Below are 21475 nucleotides of genomic sequence, written 5' to 3' on the forward strand. Positions count from 1 at the left end.
AAACTTAAAAAAATGTGGCACTGCAGATAAGATGCGACTAGTTGGTAGTCTTTGGGATTTAGTTGGAGAGTTTAAATGCTGTAGAAGGCCATGGACTACTTTTTGAACTTGACAAATAGATTACAGAGAATTGGATGATAAATGTGAGCAGAATGAAAAATTATTCCTAACAGATGAGCTCAGGGTACGTATATATTTTTAAAATGATTTTTGCACAATAATAAAGGTGTATTTTAAATTAATTCTGACTTAGAAAAATCAGTACTTTATTCAAGTTTTAATAGGGAGTGATGTGACTTGAGTTTATGCATTTCTCATATGATTCCTTTAACTAGGAATGTGCTGTTTCTCTTTATGAGAGAAATTCAATATTTGAGGAATCCTCCAGGTGTGTCAGTCACTATGATAATGCTTCTGATGTCAGTCTGGTTTCCCATTTTGGACATCTTTATTTACAGGAGTGGATGCCATGTAGACACGTGTTTGTATTCCGTAGAACCTAATACCCATGGCTCTTAATCCCTGCCTCAGTCCTGGGGGGAAATTGGGGCATCCTCTTCATGTCTCATCTCCATGGGAATGGTCCAGATATACCCCAAAAGAATTCATGACTTGCCAGAGTTCTCAACAGTTGTAGCGTTCTTTGAGTCCATGATACCAAACACACAGCTTCATTGGTCAGTGGAATGGAATGTTGGGTGGGAAAGCTCCAGTGAGAAGGGGCCTGGTTGTGTGGGGGTGGGCAGGTGGTCTTCATTGAGGAGGAAGGTATCTGCAAGCCCTCTCAAACCTTGTCATCTTTGCTAAAGTGTGGTGGTTAAATGAGAGCGTGGTAGAATCTGTTCTCAGGCCTGTGAAGTCATCCCTATGAGAAAGATGGTAAAATGGAGGACAGGGCTGAGGGTGAGGAGGAGGAACGCGGAGGAGGAGGGAGGAACGCGGAGGAGGAGGGAGGAATGCGGAGGAGGAGGGAGGAACGGAGTTCTAGAGAAGCGATACAGCTTTGTGGATTTACAGTACCTGGCGTTATTTTTTGTCATGTTACTTCCTACTTCCTTTTCCTTCTTGCAGTAATATTTGTCACATATTCCTTTTCAAACCACGAAGTGAATTAAAAATCAGATAGGGAGGCCTGAAAAATTTGTAAATCTATTTGGTCTCTTTGGCAGTTAATGGAGAGTATTGACATTACTACTGTTAATAGCATATTTGTCATCTTTACTCTTTGTTCTCTAGAGATAAAAATAATGTAAACACTTTTGGCATTAATATCTTCATTAAGATTCTTAAATGAACATCAAGAACCTGCTCTTCCACTCAGATGTTCTTGCATGCATTTTTGCTACTCAGAATATGACAAAGCTAGCGAGTTAAGATGGAAATTGTTTGGAAAAGCCTTAGTAGGTGATGCAGCTTTCCTCACTCTGTGTCAGTTCTACGATCAGGATGGCAGTTTCTATGATCTGGAGGCAGAGGTAGGGTTCAGGCTGATTTCCCAGGAGGCAGCAGGCCCTGGGTGCTGGCCTTACATCTGTCAGCTCACCTAGGGAATCCTTCAACTAACAGGTGAGCCCATTTTTTAATGTGCAAAATGAAACTGCTCAAGGTGAGGACCTTCCACCTCCAGACAAGGGTGCTCAGCCAGTTAGTTAGCTAACCATGATTTGCTAAGAGTCCATGAAGTACAGAGTACTGTGCTGGGCTGGAAAGCAGATTCATAAAGAATAGAATGGTGCTTGACTTCAACTAGAGAGTCAAGATAGGCTCTTGAACAAGTTAGATACTGTTTGGAGGCAGTGTATGATTTGGGAGCCAAGTGTGGTTCAATGAAAACATCTGTTACACCAGGCCCTACAGTAGTAGCACTTCAAGGTTGGCCCTGGTATGGGAGTAGGGCAGACAAATGCAGCTGCCTTTAAGGAGGGAACTAAACACCGAGGCTTTCCTGTAACACATTGTATTTGTTGGCAGTGTGAGCTCTCCTGTCTTACTTTACTTATGTTGGAAGGAGTCTGGATGCTCCTCTGAGTGTGCGTGTTGTAACTGGAGGGCACACGGTGAGCCTACCAGTACTGGGGAGCTAAGGGAAACCAACACTGGAGGAGCACTAGGAAATTCATGGTGAGTATGGAGAAGCAAAGAGACTTTGGTGGAAACATGTAGTTCTGCTACATGAAGAATACATGCGTGTCTACCGAGGGCCAGGTGGGAGACTGTGGAATAGCTGTCAGTTGCAAACCTAAGGGCCCTGATGGGAATCTCACAAGGAAAAGGAGCTTCCTGAGGCAGCAGCAGAAAAGGGATAGGATTTGAACTGAGTGTGGGGACCAAGACAGACAGGAGGGAAAGGAAGCACTGGTCTGTCCATAGGGATATGGAACAGAGGCATGAGTAGTCTCTGCCTTTTGGTGTTTCATCCTCCACGTGGACCCCACATCACTTTTCCCAAGGATGCAGGAGACTGTATTTGCTGGTACCCAGGGAGAGAGCGGTTGGCGATCTCCGTGTCCAAGTATAATTTCCCAGAATTGGAAATAAGAGTCTCATAAAGATATAAATGACCATGTCAGAATTTTATTTCATCCACCAATTAGGAAACCAGTGAAATGGTAAATTGGTCCAAACAGTATTTGAGGAACTAGTATTTATAAGCTTAAGGAAGAATGTTAGATTAAGATTGCTAGGTTATACATAAAGCTGGGTAATACCTTAAAGCAGGGGTCCCCAATGCCTGGTCCGTGGACTGGTACTGGTCTGTAGCCTGTTAGGAACCAGGCTGCACAGCAGGAGGTGAGTGGTGGGCGGGCGAGCATTACCACAGCTCCACCCCGTGTTAGATCAGCGGTGGTGTGAGAGTCTCAGGAGAGCTAACCCTATTGTGAAATGTGCATGCAAGGGATCTAGGTTGCGCACTCCTTATGAGAATCTAATGTCTGATGATCTGAGGTGGAACAGTTTCATCCTGAAACCATCTCCTCACTGTCCCCCATCATCTGTGGAAAAATTGTCTCCCACGAAACCAGTCCCTGGTGCCAAAAAGGTTGGGAACTGCTGTCTCACAGAGCAGCAAAATCATAATCTTTGAGGTAGTCTTTTTCGCCACTAAAAATGCTGTAAGTCAACATGTAACTTCACAGTGTGCGGACTCCAATCAGACAGCAGATGGCAAAATTAAACACAAGTACACTCTTCTGGAGAGTTAAATAATCCTTGGGAGGCTTGTAAAACAATGCTACCATATTATATTGAGAGGATATGGCACCCCTTCATCTCCCACCCCCTCCCCACCCTGCCCAACTATCTAATTTCCAAGTTTTAGATAGTTTGTATTGACATTAATAAAATGCTTTGGCATTAAATCTGAGATTGAACCCCAGTTTCTTCACTTACCAGCTGTATAATGTTTGGCAAGTAATTAAACTACAACTGGCTTAACTTGCTGTATGTTGGGAGGAACACATGAGATAGCTTTTGTAAGGTTGTAAGGTGCCTGGCACATGATAGGTACTCAGTAAATCTTAGTTCTTCTCTTCACCTTTTCGTTTTTAAAATTAAGACACTTCCACCTTTTGTCTGGCCTTTATAGACCACATATGCTTTATTTAGAAAACTCTCTGCCTGTGATTACTGTTTCAACAAAATGGAGAGTTTCGATATTCTTGAAATCGTGTTTTTTTTTTAAATAAAAAAGTTATTAGATACAGGGTCTTACTATACTGTCCACACTGAACTCAAGCCATCCTTCTACCTCAGCCTCCCGAGTAGCTGGGACTACAGGTGTGCACCACCTGGCTTGATATTCTTTTTTTGATGGAGAGGTGGGAATACTTCTTGTTTAGATGAAAATATTAGTCTTATCTTCTTTACACGGAGGGTTGGCTTCCCAAGTTATCCTTTGCGTCGCTCACTCAGTGAGTATTTTAGTGTCCATGTTGAGGTTTGTGAGGAGGAGGAGAAGGCACAGAAGGCTTCCAGGAGTGGGCTGTCCATGTACCCTATTGCTGTTAAAGGTAAGTGCAGAGGGAGTCTGCCGAGCTGCCGGAGGGACTGTGAGCTGGGCTTATCATAGTGAGATTTGGGTTTCTGGAGAATACGTTTTCCTCCCTTCTCTGTAACTACTCACATGATAACCTGTGTGCTGGCCCTTGATTTTACCTCCCTTATGGAGTATGATATTAATGTAGATTAATAGGTCAGGGTCCCAAATTCAAACTCACTTCTGCCACTGTTTACAACTTTTTTTTTTTCCTTGAGACGGAGTCTTGCTCTGTTGCCCAGGCTGGAGTGCAGTGGGGCAATCTTGACTCACTGCAAGCTCCGCCTCCTGAGTTCAAGTGATTCTTGTGCCTCAGCCTCCTCAAGTAGCTGGGATTACAGAAATGCACCACCATGCCTGGCTAATTTTTGTATTTTTAGTAGGAATGGGGTTTCACCATGTTGGCCAGGCTGGTCTCAAACTCCTGACCTCAGGTGATCCACCGGCCTTGGCCTCCCAAAGTGTTGGGATTACTGGTGTAAGCCACCAGGTCCAGTCGGTTCTTCTTTTTTTTTTTTTTCTTTTTTTTGGAGACGGAGTCTCACTCTGTCACCCAGGATGGAGTGCAATGGCACGATCTCGGCTCACTGCAACGTCCGCCTCCCAGGTTCAAGCGATTATCCTGCCTCAGCCTCCCAAGTAGCTGGGATTACAGGTGCATGTCACCACGCCCAGCTAATTTTTTTGTATTTTTAAGTAGAGACAGGGATTCACCATGTGGGCCAGGCTGGTCTCCAACTCCTGACCTTGTGATCCACCCGCCTCGGCCTCCCAAAGTGCTGGGATTGCAGGCGTGAGCCACTGCGCCTGGCCAGGTTCTTCTTTTTAGTATTTACACTTTTGTATTTTCTGCCTCACCGCAGAATCCAGTATGGTCTAAACCTTGTTCAGTATTAATGGCCACACAAGGGAAAAGATCCCTAGCCCCCTTTCCTCATTTCTGTGCATAACTCTAAATGAGGTGTGATATGGTAAGTCCCTTGGTGGTCCAGGTTCCATTCATTCATTCATTCATTCATTAGGCAACAAGTATTTATTGAGCAAACCCTGGTGCGAAGCCCTGGTGTTTTTTCTGTATATATAAGAGCCTGCTCTGATGGAGACAGAGGGTGACCAAGTAAACAAGGAAGATCATTAGAGATTATGATAAGTGCTATGAATGAAACAAATGAAATAATGAGGAACTTTATGTAAGCTGCTATTCCTAGTCATTTTAATTAGGGTGATCAGAGATGTTCTTCTTGAGGAGGTGGCTTTCTAAGCTGAAAATCAAAGGATGAGAATGAGTCAGCCATGGGAATAATCGAGCAAAGGACATTATAAGAAAGGGGACAGTGCAGAGAGCTGTGGGATGTTTGACTTGTCCAAGGAACGGAAAGAAAGACCTGTGGCTGGAGTCGAGTGAGTAAGGGGATGTGGTCAGAGGCTGGCGGGGCTGTTTTAGGGCTCTGTAGATAGGGAGAATGAGTTTGGGATTTTTCTAAGTGCAATGGAAAGCTCTTGAAGAGGTCTAGAAAACTGGAATGGTGTATGCTTATTCAAAAACATGAAGTAAAAGAATGATATTGTTGTCATGTGAAGAATTGAATGGAGGGTGTCAAGCACAGGAGTAGGGAGACCAGTGAGGTGGCCCTTTGGAGGTCTCGTGGCTTGGGCTATGGTAAGAGTGGTAGGGATGTCAGAGAAGGATGCTTGGAAGATTAAGCTGGGTTGTGGTGGACCCCGGATACCTGGATGAGGAGCTTAGGTTTGGTTTTTGCAGCTGTGAGGGAGCTGTTGTGAATGTGTGAGTTTTTGGGTGAGTGCATGTGTATTTGTATGTGTGACTGTGAGATTGTGTGTGAGTCACTGTGTCTGAGTGTGGAGTGCGTGTGTGGACTTCTGAGTGCATATGACTGTGTGTGTTTCTCTCCTGTTGCAGCTGTGATCAGGCCAGTGGCATGAAGCAAAGGGCTATCCTGTGTGGCACAGAGTAAACTGGGGGAAAGGCCGGTGGCAGGGAGACGAGCTGAGAGGGTGGTGCAATATGTGAAATGAAGGCCTAGAGGATGCTCACTTGGCTAGCCATGGAGAAAGAAAAGACTACATCGGGCAAGTCCTCTTATTTATTTTACTCTATAGTTGGGAAGAATGAGATTTAGGAGTGAAAGGTAACTTCATAAAAGACGTCATAGTCTCTTTAAATTAGGCCAGTTTGATCACTTGCTGAGTATTTTACCAGCCTTATTAAAAAAAAAAATTAAACGTCACTGAAATGTATCTGCTTGATTTCTGTAAACAGAATTCCATAAGCGTTAAGTTGATTGATTCTACTGCCTGCTATACCTTCCTGCCAGGACCACTCTCCCCAATGCGTGTATTCATTTTCTGTTTTAGAATTCTTGAGAAACCCATTGAGAATTCTTGAGAAACTCATTGTATTTTTTATTTCCCCCAGGACATTTTCGAAGATGCCTTGGAAACCATCTCAATGTAAGTAATAACATAATAAAAAGTATGTAGTAAGGAAAAATTGATGGTTGTCTTACATAAAAAGTAAATATTTCATTCTCATTTTTTGGAGAGTACTGCAATGGCTATTTTCAGAAAAAAAAGTCACTTTTCTATAATTAAAGAGGATGTGATTATATTTAAGAAAGGATCTATCTAATACTTTCAGATACATTTCTGAGTATTATTTCTTGTAACAAAATAAAATATTTCTCAACAAATTATTTGTTTATAGCTAACTCTTTTAATAGTTGATCATATTTATGTCAGTCTCATTTTGTAGATTTTTGTGTTTGGTTTGTACTTAATTTTATTAAAAGCATTCACTGTAAGCCTATATAGTTTTTGTAATAATTCTAAATTGCTAAATCATATTAGATCAAGTGGAATATTACAATTTACTTACCTGCTTCTCCATTGTTAGACATTTAGGTTGTCACTGGCTTAAAAATGTAGAACTAAGTTTTACATGTGTATAGCTTTGTTTGATTATGAATTATTTCTAAAGGTTAACATAACAAATGTAGGATTACTGAATTAAAAGGGATGAATATGTTTATTGTTCTTTGTATATCTCTAATTGCCTTCCTGTATTAGTTAACTTCAGCTGCTATAACAAAACACAATAGCCTGGGTGGCTTAATCAACAATAATTTATTTTCTCACAATTTTGGAGGCTAGAAGTCTGAGTTAAGGGGGCCAGCATGGTTGGGATTCTGGTAGAGGCTCTCCTCTTGGCTTGCAGACTGCCTCCTTGTTGTGTTCTTACATGACTGAGAGAGTGAGAGCAAAAGCTCTCTGGTGTCCTTTTTTTTTGAGACGGAGTCTCGCTCTGTTGCCCAGGTTGGAGTGCAGTGGCACGATCTCGGCTCACTGCAAGCTCCGCCTCCCAGGTTCACGCCATTCTGCTGCCTTAGCCTCCCAAGTAGCTGGGATTACAGGCTCCTGCCACCATGCCAGGCTATTTTTTTTGTATTTTTAGTAGAGACGGGGTTTCACCATGTTAGCCAGGATGGTCTCGATCTCCTGACCTCGTGATCTGCCCCTCTTGTCCTCCCAAAGTGCTGGGATTACAGGCGTGAGCCCCTGCGCCCTGCCTGATGTCCTTTCTTATAAGGGTGTTAATCCTATCCTGAGGACCCCACTCTCCTGACCTCATTTAAATCTGATTGTCTCCCAAAGGCTCCATATTTAAATTCCATCACATTGGGGGTTTGGGCTTGAACATGTGCATGTACAGGTGGGGGTAGAGGGGCACCGTTTGTTTTACAGTATTTCCACAAGAGTATTAACAATTTACTTGCCTACCAATACTATGTAAGCAAAGTGGTTTAAACTGTCACATTATCATCACTGGGTATTATTTCAAAAACAGTTTTGCAACTTAAATGATACCTACTTTAGTATTTTTAAAAATTATTTTAAAAATACATTGCATCTTTTGTATGACTTCTAATTTTCTTTTGTCTCTTAGCTTTTTTCAGAATGTTTCTCTTAACATACTTATGGACTTTAAATTATATATACCCTAATCTTTTGTCATATTTGCTATAGATATTTCCTCCAGACTGCAATTTTTCTTTATTTTAGTATTATACATTTTTATTTTGTCCAAAAGTTTCATGTTTATATGATTTTTTTAAAAAACAACTTAATTGTGATTGGGATTAACCTATTAATTAGGAGCAGTTTCAGACTTACAGAATTATTGAGGAGGTAGTACAGAGTGTTCCTGTGTACCCCACCCAGGTTTTCTCTATTATTAATTTCTTAAGTTGGCATGGTACATTTCTCACAATTAATGATCAATATGGATATATTATTGTTAACTACAGTCCATACATTATCCAGATTTATTTAGTTTTTACGTAGTGTCCTTTTTCTGCCTCAGCATCCCACCCAAGATACCACTTTACATTTAGTCGTCACATCCCCTTAGGCTCCTCTTGGCTGTGACAGTCTCTCAGACTCTTGTTTTTGGTGACCTTGACAGTTTTGAGGAGTACTGTCAGTTATTTTGTAGAATGGCCCTCAATTGAGATTGGTCTGTTTTTTCCCCCTCATGATTTGACTGTGGTCACGTGTTTTTGGGAAGAAGACCCCAGATGGAAAGGGCCATTCTTATCACATCATAGCAAAGATCCACGATATCAATGTGACTTAGCACTACCGATGTTGAACTTGGTCACATGGCATGGGTAGTGTTTGTCAGGTTTTTCCACTGTGAAGTTGCCGTTTTTCCCCTCCTCCCTTTTTGTACAGTACTCTTTGGAAGATAATCTGTTTATGTGATTTTTAAGAAATCACTTCTATGGTGGGCAAGTGATCGCCATTCAGAAATCTTATAATTATTCAACCCTGCTCCTCCCTTGGTGTTGGCAGGAATTGAGCTTGGGCTATAGTAGGCGATCGCAGTCCAGGGGATGGGAAAGGATCAGGCCGTGGGGCTGGTGATTGGAGTTCACCAGAGGAGACACTGCTTTTCCCAGCGGGAGCTAGCATGCCACACACACCAGAGAGGGGTGCAGACCTCACAGAGGAGGACGGGTCTCACTGACCAGTGGGAGCAGTGTGACCCGTGAGCAGTGCACGTTGATGCTTGTGCTTCTCTGAGCTCCCACTGGCTTCAGTGGGCTGGTAGTGGCTTTACCTTTGGGACCTCAGGAAGGCATTGCAAGCAGTTTTTAACATCTATTAGTTTTTAAAAAAATCAAACCACAGAAATAAACAAAAGCCCTAAATTCAACCCAGCTGAAGTTAATTTAGATTCCTATCTCACACCAGCCCTAAAATTGCTAGCCCACTATTCCAGCACCATTTGTTAGGTCCATGAGGGAAACAATGTATCTTTGATACCTCCTTTGTCAAATAAGTTCATTAAAATAATAACACACTGTTTTGGGGCTTTCCATTCAGTTCCTTTGATCTAGATGCCTGTGTTTGCACAAAAACAACTCTTTTGTTCAACCGAGTTAGATGGTTTAATATTAGCATTGTCTGGTTCTCAGAACATCATCCAAAATGACTCCTGTGATGGAGATGCTTTTGATTCGTGACTATCAGAAACCCCTTTGTGTACTTTTTGTTTTTGCTTTAAAATAAACTTTATTGTGTATATATAAGGTATACAACATGATGTTATAAGATATATATATAGTAAAATTATTATATAAAAGAACAAATGACGATATCTATCATCTCACATAGTTTCCCTTTTTTTTTTTTTTTAAGACAGAGTCTTGCTCTGTCGCCCAGGCTAGAGTGCAATGGTGTGATCTCAGCTCACTGCAACCTCTGCCTCCTGGGTTCAAGCAATTCTCCTGCCTCAGCCTCCCAAGTAGCTGGGATTATAGGCGCCTGCCAACTACGTCCAGCTAATTTTTGTGTTTTTAGTAGAGACAAGGTTTCACTATGTTGGCCAGGCTGATCTCAAACTCCTGACCTCAGGTGATCCACCTGCCTTGGCCTCCCCCAAAGTGCTGGGATTACAGGCATGAGCCACTGCGCCTGGCCTAGTTACCCATTTTTTTTCCTCCTGTGGCAAGGAAGAAAAATCTAATTTAATTTAGCAAAAATCCTGAATACAGTGTACTATTTCTTATTAACTATAATCCTCATGTTGTACATTAGATTTTTTAGCTTGTTCATCCTTCATATTTGCTAGAGAAACCCCTTCATGTGCTTTTAAAGTGGGGAATTCGAGAAGCACTGTCTTGGTGTCTTTTATTCTACTGTCAACTCTGTTATAGTTTTTCTCATCCTGAAGACTGTAGCTCCTTAACACTGCCTCAGTTTCTAATGACCATGCATTCTCCCTTCATTGCCTCCAGAACTTCTCTGTGGCTGTATTTATCTGCCAGCAGTTTCTTCCTCTTGTCTAATTTTAACTTCCCTGTCCTTCTCAGTTTAACAAATCCAAAGGTTTCCCCATTTTAGAATGTATCTTGCTCTTTTAGGTTTCTGGTGTGCATTATTTCTCGTGTCCTTTAGACTGTCGCTTAAACGTTTGTGTGTCCTTTTCAATGTTGCTGAATTGTTCCACTCCTCTCACCTTGGTTATAGCAACACATTATAGGAACCCTTCTCCTAATAGAGAGAGATAGAGCCCAAAATCAGAAGGGGTAGCCAGATTAGGTGCTGGAGTCCATACACGAAGAATCTTGTAGCAGAGGCCTCCATTCAGAGTCTGCAGTTGATTTTGATCTGATTTTAATAAACTTTGCCTTTTGGTCTTGTGCGTACTTTTGCCTTACAGCGTTCTGAGAGGTACTGTAAGGGGGGTAGTTTCCGAAGCAGAGCTTGTTGGTGATGACAAAAAATGGCAGTGAGAGAACAAAGAAAATATTACACACAGCCATAAAACTCCAAAGCACAGCGGTGTGGTTTCATTTTGCCTTCATGCACACAACTACATGTACCTTCCTGGGGAGACGGGACTGACCACACTTGACAGTCAGACTTGAACTGTAGTCCCAGTTTGCCATTTACTGGCTGGGAGGCCTGGGCAGTTTCTCTGAGCTTGTTTTCTCCTCTCATAGATTTATTGAGAGGATTAAATGAAATTTAAGTTAAATGTGATAATGGGAGTAAAACACATAGTAAGTGCTCAGTGAACATCGGTACTTTTCTGCTCTCCCTTGTAAGAGTGTGGGTTCTCCAGACAAATAGAACCAATAGGAGACATAAAATGTCTATATATGAAGAGATTTGCTGTAAGGAATTGACTCATGTGATTATGGAGGCTGAGAAGTCCCCAGTTCTGCAGTTGGCAAGCTGGAGACACAGGAGAAGTGATGGACTTCTAGTCCAAGTCAGAGGCCTCTGATTATAAATACATGTTAATTGTAAAAAATTTCTTCAATTGTTTTTATGTGAACTTTTTGTTTGTCCTAATTTCAGGGTTTGTCAATATTTCTCACATTTCCTCTTAAATTGGTGATACTATAACATTCCCTTTGTGAATTCTGCAAAACTTTGTAGAGTTCTTTTTCCTTACACTTACTGAACCATACATTTTGATCTTATGTTTCTGGTGCAGAGAGCAAGTGCTTCAATCTCTGTATCAAGATGCAGTGCTCTTGCCAACCTGATGATTAATTTCTTCCAGTGAATATTTTCTCTTGAATGCCTAATGAAAGGATTCACACTAACAGATGAAGGAGGCCTTAAATTGTTTCCACAAAGCAAATAGTTTCTTATTTTTCTTTTTCTGCCTAATGAATTTACCACTCTCAACATAGATTTTTCCTACCTCTGGATCTTTGTGGTAACGATTGTGTTATTTTAACTATTTTGAGAAATTGAGCAGTTTCTCAAAATAGTTAAAATAACACAAAATAAAATAAAATAAAACTGTTAAAATAAAACTGGTAGGTCATACAAAAATCTCCACCATTTAGAACTGGAGGAAAAATTAGAGATGTAAAAAAATGTTAGTAGTACATTGACCATGTTCTTTTTAAAAATTAAAATAGGCCAAGTGCTATGGCTCACGCCTGTAATCCCAGCACTTTGGGAGGCTGAGGTGGGTGGATCACCTGAGGTCATGAGTTTGAGACCAGCCTGGCCAACATACCAAAACCCCATCTGTACTAAAAATATAAAAATTAGCTGGGCTTTGTGGGGCATGCCTGTAATTCCAGCTACTCAGGAGGCTGAGGCAGGAGAATCACTTGAACCCGGGAGGCCGAGGTTGCAGTGAGCCGAGATTGTGCCACTGCACTCCAGCCTGGGTGACAGAGCAAGACTCCATCTCAAAAAAAAAAAAATAATAATAATAAAATAAATAAAATAAATAATAAAAATTAAAATAGTTTGTGAACTTTATGACCTGTTCGGCATAAGGAGGTGATATCTTAAGGAGGAATTGTAAATTAGACCTGTCGCATGATATATAGAAATTTGTCACAAATAACATGCAGTTCTAGATTAGCTATAGTTTCTTGCTTCCTGATTTAACAGTTCCATGCTGGTTTGCACTTCTAGTGCTCTGATGACGGAGTGTCCCTTTTCTCAGTGTTAGTGCCCAGTTGCCATCTCTGACAATGTAGTGGTGGGTATAATAAATCTGTTGGTAATTAACTGTGATATGGCATGTGAAGAGTAAATATTGTGTTTTGGGAATTCCAAAAGAAAGCTGTCTTTTGGTTGGGAGATGGGGGTGCTGGCATTTGCTTTGGGTTTTGAGGGATGGGTGGCATTTCAGTTGGTAGAGGCAGTGCAGAGGGTCAGAGGTGGGGACATGCTGGGTGAACAGTTCTGAGGACAGTGGCCAGAGCACAGAGCAGTGGGTTTGAAACACCAATGGGGCCCTGGACACAAATGAGGTTGGGTCATGGAGGATTCCTGGTCTTGTCCAGTGGGAGAATGGACTAACCACTTACAGTCATCGTGATTTGGTGTTTTGTTTTTGTTTTTTTTGATAGGATCTCACTCTGTCTCCCAGGCTAGAGTGTAGTGGCGCGTTCTCAACTCACTGCAGCCCCAAACTCCTGGGTTCAAGTGCTCCTCCCACCTCAGCCTCCCAAGTAGCTGGGACTATAGGCAGGTGCCATCACGCCTGGCTAATTTTATTTTTTGTAGAGACGCAGTCTCCCTATGTTACCCAGGCTGGTCTTGAACTCCTGGAGTCAAGTGATCCTCCCACCTTTGCCTCCCAGAGTGTTGGGATTACAGACATGAGCTACTGTACCTGGCTGGTGGTATTTTTGATTAACCTCTTTCTCATGAAAACCACTGTGGGCAATGGGACAAAAATCTAACCGGGACTCCTGGTTGGGCACTGATTAATTAAGATTTTCTTTTCATGGTAGTTTAGAGAAGTCAGGGGAGACAGATCAAACTTATGTTCAAAGACTGTTAGAACAGATGCAGGTTTAATATATTCTCAGCAGTGGTCTTTCATATTCCAGAGCATCTTATGGAAATTTCAAATTTATCCTTACATAGAAACTCATATGTGTTCAATGGAGTCCTGAGGTGGTGTGAATACAGTGGGGATGAATGTGTCTATTTTCAAGAACTGCTCTGAATTTGTACTTACCTGTAGAAGGTGAAATAGGCAGATTTTTTTAGCCAGGTAATTAGAAGCTTACAATCGAAATAAAAATATTTTGATCGCTTCTTGGCCTTTTGTCTAAGATCAAGTGTAGTATAAAAATATTTTGTTTTATAACATTTCTCACAAACTTTTTCCTTCTCCACACCTTCTCTTTCGAACCATAAATTGTAGATGAGAGTGAGGTAAGGCTTTTAGGGCCATTTATTTTTCCCCTCATTAGGTTAGATCAAGTGGTGATACAATAGTTTTGCCTGTTTTAATTAAGGGTGAATATCGGTGAATGATCGTTGGAAAACATCTGATATTTTTCTTCAGAGTGGTTAAGTTATAAATAGTAACTACAGGGAGAGTTAGATTTGTTTTCATTTTTCTCTGCTGTTTTTTTCGGCCCCAATTTTCCCCTGTAGATAATATAAATGTTACTCAAGTCTGGAAAGGGAGTTTTGTCCTCTCTTAATTTGATTTTCTTAACCAAGTCGACAGTGATTTTATTGGATCTAAGATGCCATTCATATTGTTATCTTATATATTCCTAAGGAAGGAAAAAAAAAAACACAATGAGGAATTTTGTAGGAGACCTTGCATAAAGGAAAGGAAAAATAAAATCATCTTGCAGGAAGGCACAGTAAGGAAATGTGTATATTTCAATCTTGGTATTAGGTAGGGAAGGAAAAAAAACCCTCTAATGAGATTCCCCACTCAGAGAATTTTTTTAAACAGCTCTATTGCAATATTAATTTATATCTCATATATATTCCTATTTTAATTATACGATTTAATGCATTTTAATGTATTTACAGAATTATAGAGCCATCACCACAATCTAACTTCAAAACATTTTTATCGTCTGAAAAAGAAATCTGTGCCTTTTTATAGTCATTATCTATTCCCACTCTTAGCTGGGGCATCCACTAATCTAATTTCTGTCACCCTCGGCTGGGGCAACCACTAATTTAATTTTTGTAGATATTTTATATAAATGGAATAATCTAATATGTATTATTTTGTGTCTACACATGTCATAGAATGTGTAGTACAGATAGATGCTCCTTGACTCATGATGGGGTTACATCCTGATAACTTCATCATAAATAAAAAATATAGTAAGTGAAAATGCATTGGATACCCTGACAAACCCATCATAATGTTGGAAAATTGCAAGTTGAACCATCCTAAGTTGGGGACCATCTGCACTTCATTCCTTTTTATGGCTGAATAATATTCATTTATATGAATATATCACATTTTATTTATCTGTTCATCAGTTGATGGGCATTTGAGCCGTTTCCAGTTTTTGGCTATTGTGAATAATGCTGCTATAAACAATTGTGTACAGTCTTTGTATGAACATGTTTTAAATTATCTGCCATAAAGACACAGAAGTGGAATTGGTAAGTTGCATGGTGAACCTATGTTTAACTTTTTAATGCCCTTTAGAATTTGAATTGTAAGCTGGTTTGGAGTCTGAATACATATAAATGGTGTAACCCCCAACAACTTCAAGCAGGTTATTTAACTTTAGGTGGATCAGGTTGGTGGTGTCCTCAGGTAATTGGCAGAAGCAAATGCAGATCCTCTCCCTAAGAACATAACTTTGATTTAGGGCAGTCAAAGTTGCTGTCAATTTTAAGATGTATCTTGGGGTTAGGGATATTCCATGATGAAAATTTGTGTGTCATAGAGTCAATGGTATAGTAAATGGAAATAAAAGTTCTTTAAAAAGCTCAAGGTAAACAGCATTCCTGGTGTTTTTTCCTTGTTTCTGTTACCACTTGGCTTGCTTCTCTTTGTATTTTCTTTTGTCCTGTTAGATCTACTCTAATGGTCTGCTGTTGTGTTTAGACCTGCCACTGTGAAGTTCTTCATATAAATTCACAGGGGGAAGGAGAATGTGTGTTGTACACGTTTTAAGATATAGATCCTATAAATGCTGCTTTTCACTATGAGGAGTGACAAGGTTTCATAACTTGAAGGAAAGCCTCTGAAGGAAAGCTCCTTAGCAACACTTTGGTCCAATTATCTCATCTTACCAAGGAGGTCCCAGCAGAGATGGAAGACTGAGTCATGGTTGGGGTGTTGTTGGTGCAAAGTGAATGACCAGTGAACCCCTATGAGCAGGACCTTTGTGATTGTGGTTGCCTTTCTGCAGGCTCAGTATCCTCTCTGACTTTCTCAGCCCTGGTAGCAATGCTCAGCTTGTGTCTGAAAGCCAGGACTTCACTCTTACACTGAGTTCCTTGCCTCCTCCATAAGTAACCTTCTTGACATGGCTGCTGCTCCCTGCTGCTGTCTTGGGCTCTTTTGGTAGTTGTAATGGGAAAGAGGTCCAATCATTGCTTCTTTTATCACTCACTAGGATGTTTCACAAACACATTAATTTTTATGTCTCAAACTGAACTCTTGGTATCCACCTCCTTTGTTTATCTGAAAACTTTGCCTTTTCTGTAAATGTCTCCACCCACCATCCACCCATTTGTTCAAGTCAGAAGCTTGGGAGACATCTTTGATTCCTTTCTTTTCTTTTAATTTCCACATTACCAAGTCTGATGATTTCTACCTCCAAAATATATTTCCCATCCGTTCACTTTCCTCTCTCTCCGCTCTATTACATTAGCTTAAGTGACTATAAGATTTTGCTTGGACTACTTTAAGAGCTGGCTAATGATTAATGTGTGTTCCCGCTTCTTTTGTTCTCTCCCTCTACTTTTCCAACTGCACCCCACTTACTCTCCATACAGCAGCCCAAGTTATCTTATTTTATTTTTTTTGAGATGGAGTTTTCCTCTTATTGCCCAGGCTGGAGTGCAGTGGTACGATCTCGGCTCACTGCAACCTCTGCCTCCCGGGTTCAAGCGATTCTCCTGCCTCAGCCTTCCTGAGTAGCTGGGATTACAGGCGCCTGCCACCGTGCCCGGCTAATTTTGTATTTTTAGTAGAGACGGGGTTTCTCCATGTTAGTCAGGCTGGTCTCGAACTCCCGATCTCAGATGATCCACACGCCTTGGCCTCCCAAAGTGTGGGATTACAGGCGTGAGCCACCGTGCCTGGCCTAAAATTATTTTTAAAAATAAGATAATTTGGGTCAGGCACAGTGGCTCATGCCTGTAATCCCAGCACTTTGGGAGGCCAAAACGGGTGGATTGCTTGAGCCCAGGAGTTTGAGACCAGCCTGACCAACATGGCAAAACCCCCTCTCTATAAAAAATACAAAAAATTAGCCAGGTGTGGTGACACATCTGTAGTTCCAGCTACTTGGGAGGCTGAGATGAGAGGATCATTTGAGCCGCAGAAGTCGAGGCTGTGTTGAGCTGTGATGGTGCCACTGCACTCCAGCCTGGGCGATAGAGTAAGACCCTGTCTCAAAAAAATAAAATTTTAATATGACCAATTTTGAACATCTACAGAAAGTAAAGAGGATAGTAAACCAAACCTTATATACTAATCACTTAGCTTCTGTAGTTGTCAACTCAAGGCCAATCTTATTTCATCCATATCCTATCCCCAGATTATTTGGAATCAAATCGTAGACATGATAATTTATTTCTACCTCTAAATATATTAAAATATATTTCTTCAAAACAAAGACAATCTCTTTCATAATTACCATTGAGATACCAAGATCAGGAAGTTAACATTGATATAGAGCTATAGTTTAATCTGTATGCTTTATATGACATCATTTTATCTGTATTTAGCTTGCAAAGGTCGCTTTTTAAAAAATCACAAGACTGTTATCACACCTAAAACGTGATAATATCCATCCAGTAACTGGTCAGTGCTCAAATTTCTCCGACTGTCTCATTTATTTTTTTAACAGTATGTTTGTGTGAATCAGGACAAGAGTGATCCTTTTAGAAATTAAATGGGATGATGTCACTGCTTGCTTAAAATCCATCCATGAGTTTTCCTGTCTAAAGCTGAAGACCCAATCTACCTTTGTTCATAAGGTTTGAGGTGGTTGGGCTCCCACATACTGCTTCTGCCTCATCGAGGGCAACTCTTGCCCTCATGCATGACCCTCCAGCCACAAGCCTTATACAGTTTTTTGTGAGAGTAAACCCTGTGCTGCTCCGGATTGGAGCGTGTTAGCCCTCACTCTTTTGAGGGCTTTTTGCTGGCCATCCTCCACTCTCAGCTGGCGTGTCCTCCCACTTTCTCAGTGACTCCACCAAAACAGTTAGTCTTCCCCCATTTCTCTGTCTTGGCATCTTGTTTGTTTCTATCACTCCATTTCTCATTTTGCAGTTAATTGTTACTTGTTTTTTGATCATCTGTTTTTTTGAGCTCCAAGTTCTATAACGATGGGTCTGATCTACTTTGCTTGTCATGGTGTACTTGGCACCTATGCACCATGCTTTTCACATAGTAGGTGCTCAGTATATATGTGTTGAAAAAATGAATGTGTGAAATTAATATACTGTCTTAGTCCATTTGGGCTGCTGTAACAAAATCCATTAGACTGGGTAATTTATAAACAATGGAAATTTATTTCCTCACTGCTTTGTAGGCCACAAGGTCCAAGAGTAAAGTGGCAGCAGATTGAGTGTCTGGTGAGGGCCCATTCCCCATAGATGGTGCCTTCTTTGTGTCCTCACGTGGTAGAAGGAAGCAGAAAATAGTGGAGAGAGGGGAAAGAAAAAAAAAAGAAGGAAAAAGGGCAAAGAGACTCCCTCAAGCTTTTTTGTTAGGGTACTAATCCCATTTACAAGGGTGGAACCCTCATGACCTAATCACCTTCCAAAGGCCCCACCCCATCACTTTGGGGGTTAGGTTTCAACATATGAATTTTGGAGGGACACAAACATTAAACCATAGCATGTACTATTAAGAAAATATAGGTGGATCCTCAGAGTAGACTGCTAGGATTTGCAGTACATTAAAGAAAAAAATGTAGCCATCATTGAGTTCCTAATGAGTATAGGGCACAGTGATAATTGCTGTGATTATTCAAATGGTTAGTTAAGGGATCTTTTGGAATACACAGTTAAAAAAAAGACTGTGGCTGATTGTGTTCATAAACTCAAATGCATACATAATTAAATAAAGTCCAAATGTTTGGGCATAGTAAACACTATCCATAATTGTTGGTGTCTCCATTGCCATTTTTCTCTGAAGGGCTGACTCACTTTTCACTTGACGTTTGTATAAATGAGTGTCAGAATCTTAAAGGATACAGTGAGCTCATTGCCTTTTGTTAACTTTTTACCCTGTTTCACCTGACATCCTTTTTTTTTTTCTGACGCCTTCATCCATTCCCTTTTCATCTACCTCACGATAAAAATAGGAACCTAAGATGACTAATAAAACACCCAAAAGCATATACTTGGGAGCTTTGTCTTTTGAAATGCGCCAAACTTCTTCATTGCTTGTGTTCCGAAAATCATCAGCCTCTCTGGTCTCCTTTCTTTTTCCTTCTTCCCTCTTTCCCCCTTTTGTCTCTGCTTGTGGAACATTATTCTACGACCAGAGAATAGAACTCCTCAAAGGCATAGTGATATTTGGTTTAGGTACATTTCTGAATAGTGTATAGTTCAGTACCATGCATGATGCACATCTAATAAATAGTCTGAAGACTTAATAGCCATCAACAAATTGCAAGAACCCTGAAATTGCCTAAAACTGAAGAGATATTTGGGGATTTACATCTAACTTTTATTATTGTATAAAGTAATTTCTATGTGATTTATTTTATTTTTATTGTCTAGAATGAAAATATTCATACCAGCAGGGGTCTTTTGAAATTACCTGATGAGCAGAATGTTATAGTTAGAATGAAAAATGTGAAAACTCCATATAGCTCTGATGAATTAACCTTTTCAAAGGTGTGGGCATAGTTTTTGGTCTCCCCTGTAGGCAATACAGCTATAAGCTTTTGATTTTTATTTATTTTAGTAGTTAGGAAAGTTTTCTGCAAGAGTAACTTGACTTTTATGCAGCCAAAAAAAAAAAGTGTGTGTGTTTGTGTGTGTGTGTGTGTGTGTGTGTGTGTGTGTGTGTGTATAAAGTTCTGTGTGTCAGATCTCCCATTGGCTTAAGGGATTCTTTGCCGTTTAAAAATTTCGGCCTAATTTGAAAGAAATTATACCCATAATGTGTAGTTTGCTTTGATTAAAATAATTTTGTGTAATCACTGTAAGAAAATTAAGCCTGCGATTGGTATTTAAAACGTGTATTTTAAACGATACATTCTCTTTGTCTCGGTACAGTAGATGGGTCCTGTATTTTCAGCAGAACTTAGTTACTAAACTTGTATAAGGATACCTTTTCAGACAATCCCATAGAAGTAAAAATTATTTGGTAATATGTATTTAACCTACAAAATAATTTATTTGAAAGCATTTTGTAAAACTGCAAAGTGTAAAGCAAACGTAACATAGTATATACATATAATATATTGAAGAACACTGCTGTTTTTGTAAAAGCATTATTTCTTTCATGATGTAAGACATTTTGATATAGCTGTTTCATACAGTCTCACAATGGCTACCTTAAACTATAAAAACACTTTTTAAAGATTTAAAAAAAGAACACATTAAAAAAAATCTAACAAATATCTAAGAAATAAAATTATCCCTGGTCATTTCTCAGTTCTGAGACCTACTCCATCAAAACAGGGAAAAGGAAGGAGAGGATGCCTTCACTGCATGATTTTTTTTTTTTAATGCTAGTTTTATGAATTTATAGACACCCCAGGTTTAACAAGCCTTTATTGAACACATCCTTTACATCAAGCATTAAGCTATTTTAAGGGGACAGACTTGACAAAGGGGATGTGGGTATGGAATGGGAGTGTCCAGGAAGTCTCGAGTCCACATTTTTTCTCCAGTCAAGTCTCAATGTTGACACTGAGCCAGGGGCCAGGGTGCAAAGGGGAGAGGTTCACATGTGCAGGGATGTGTTGCTTTGTATGGTTCTTAGTAATAAAGGACAATAGTTGGAGATGTTATTGTTTAAATATTAAGAGCAAATTAAGGCATATAATTCTATCTTTTTTTGGGTAGAGAAGTCTGTTTCAAACATGGCACCAATAGGAAAAAAGAGTGATAGTTTTGATTGTTATGACAAAACCCTTACAAGCCCATTTCAAAGAGAAATACTTGAACATATATGAAAGAAGGTTAACACTGCAAACAGACCCAGAAAGAGAACACTTTGATGATAATATTGGCAAAGGGACATAAGCAGACAATTAAAAGAAGAAATACAGGTCCGTCAGGCTGCTATATTAATTTCCTATGGCTGCTATAACAGATTAAAACTTGGTGTTTTCACATAATACAGGTTTATTTTCTTACGGTTCTGGAGGTCAGATGTCTGAAATGGGTTTCACTAGGTCAAAACCAAGGTGTCCCATGGCCATGCTCCCTTGAGAGATTCTAGAGGAGAATCCATTTCCTTGCCTTTTCCAGTATCTATAGCTACATTCCTTGCATTCGTTGGCTCATGGCCACATCCTGCATCTTCAAAGCCAGCAGCATAGCATCTTCAGATCACTCTCCTTCCATGGTCCCACCACCTTCTGTTTTTTGTGTCTCTCTACCTCCCTCTTGTAAGGAAATTTGTGATTGCCTTTAGGGCCCACTCAAATAACCCACAATAATGTCTCTGTTCAGGATCCCTAATATCTATAAAGTCTCTTTTGTCATATAAGGTACCATTCATAGGTATTAAGGCCTGGATAACCTTGGGTGCCATTATTCAGACTACCACACCTATCAAATAGCATGTGGGGTGGAACGATACACATATGTTTATCTGTGTATGTATGCATGAAGCCTGTGCAAGGACATACATACGGTATGTTTGGGATTATTTCAGTGTGTTGAGATTACAGGGTATTTATAATTTTCGAAAAGTTCCTTTTATATAACTGTTTTGCATTGTCAGAA

General features: G+C 40.2%; 1 protein-coding gene across 8 annotated transcripts in view; it reads left to right on the top strand.

Annotated features, from left to right (window-relative positions):
- Nucleotides 1-21475, top strand: part of TTC39B (tetratricopeptide repeat domain 39B) — a 194702-nt gene that overhangs the window by 86424 nt on the left and 86803 nt on the right. For 5 of the 8 annotated variants that reach the window (XM_055092105.2, XM_055092106.2, XM_055092104.1 and 2 more), the window contains one exon: nt 6474-6508. In XM_055092105.2, coding sequence (XP_054948080.1) covers nt 6474-6508 — 35 coding nt within the window. Of the gene's footprint in view, nt 1-702; nt 904-1971; nt 2122-6473; nt 6509-21475 lie in introns of those variants that run through there. The other 3 variants (XM_063594486.1, XM_055092111.1, XM_055092107.1) reach the window with 3 other exon arrangements.

Source organism: Pan paniscus, chromosome 11, assembly GCF_029289425.2.
Source record: "Pan paniscus chromosome 11, NHGRI_mPanPan1-v2.0_pri, whole genome shotgun sequence".
NCBI lineage: Eukaryota > Metazoa > Chordata > Mammalia > Primates > Hominidae > Pan > Pan paniscus.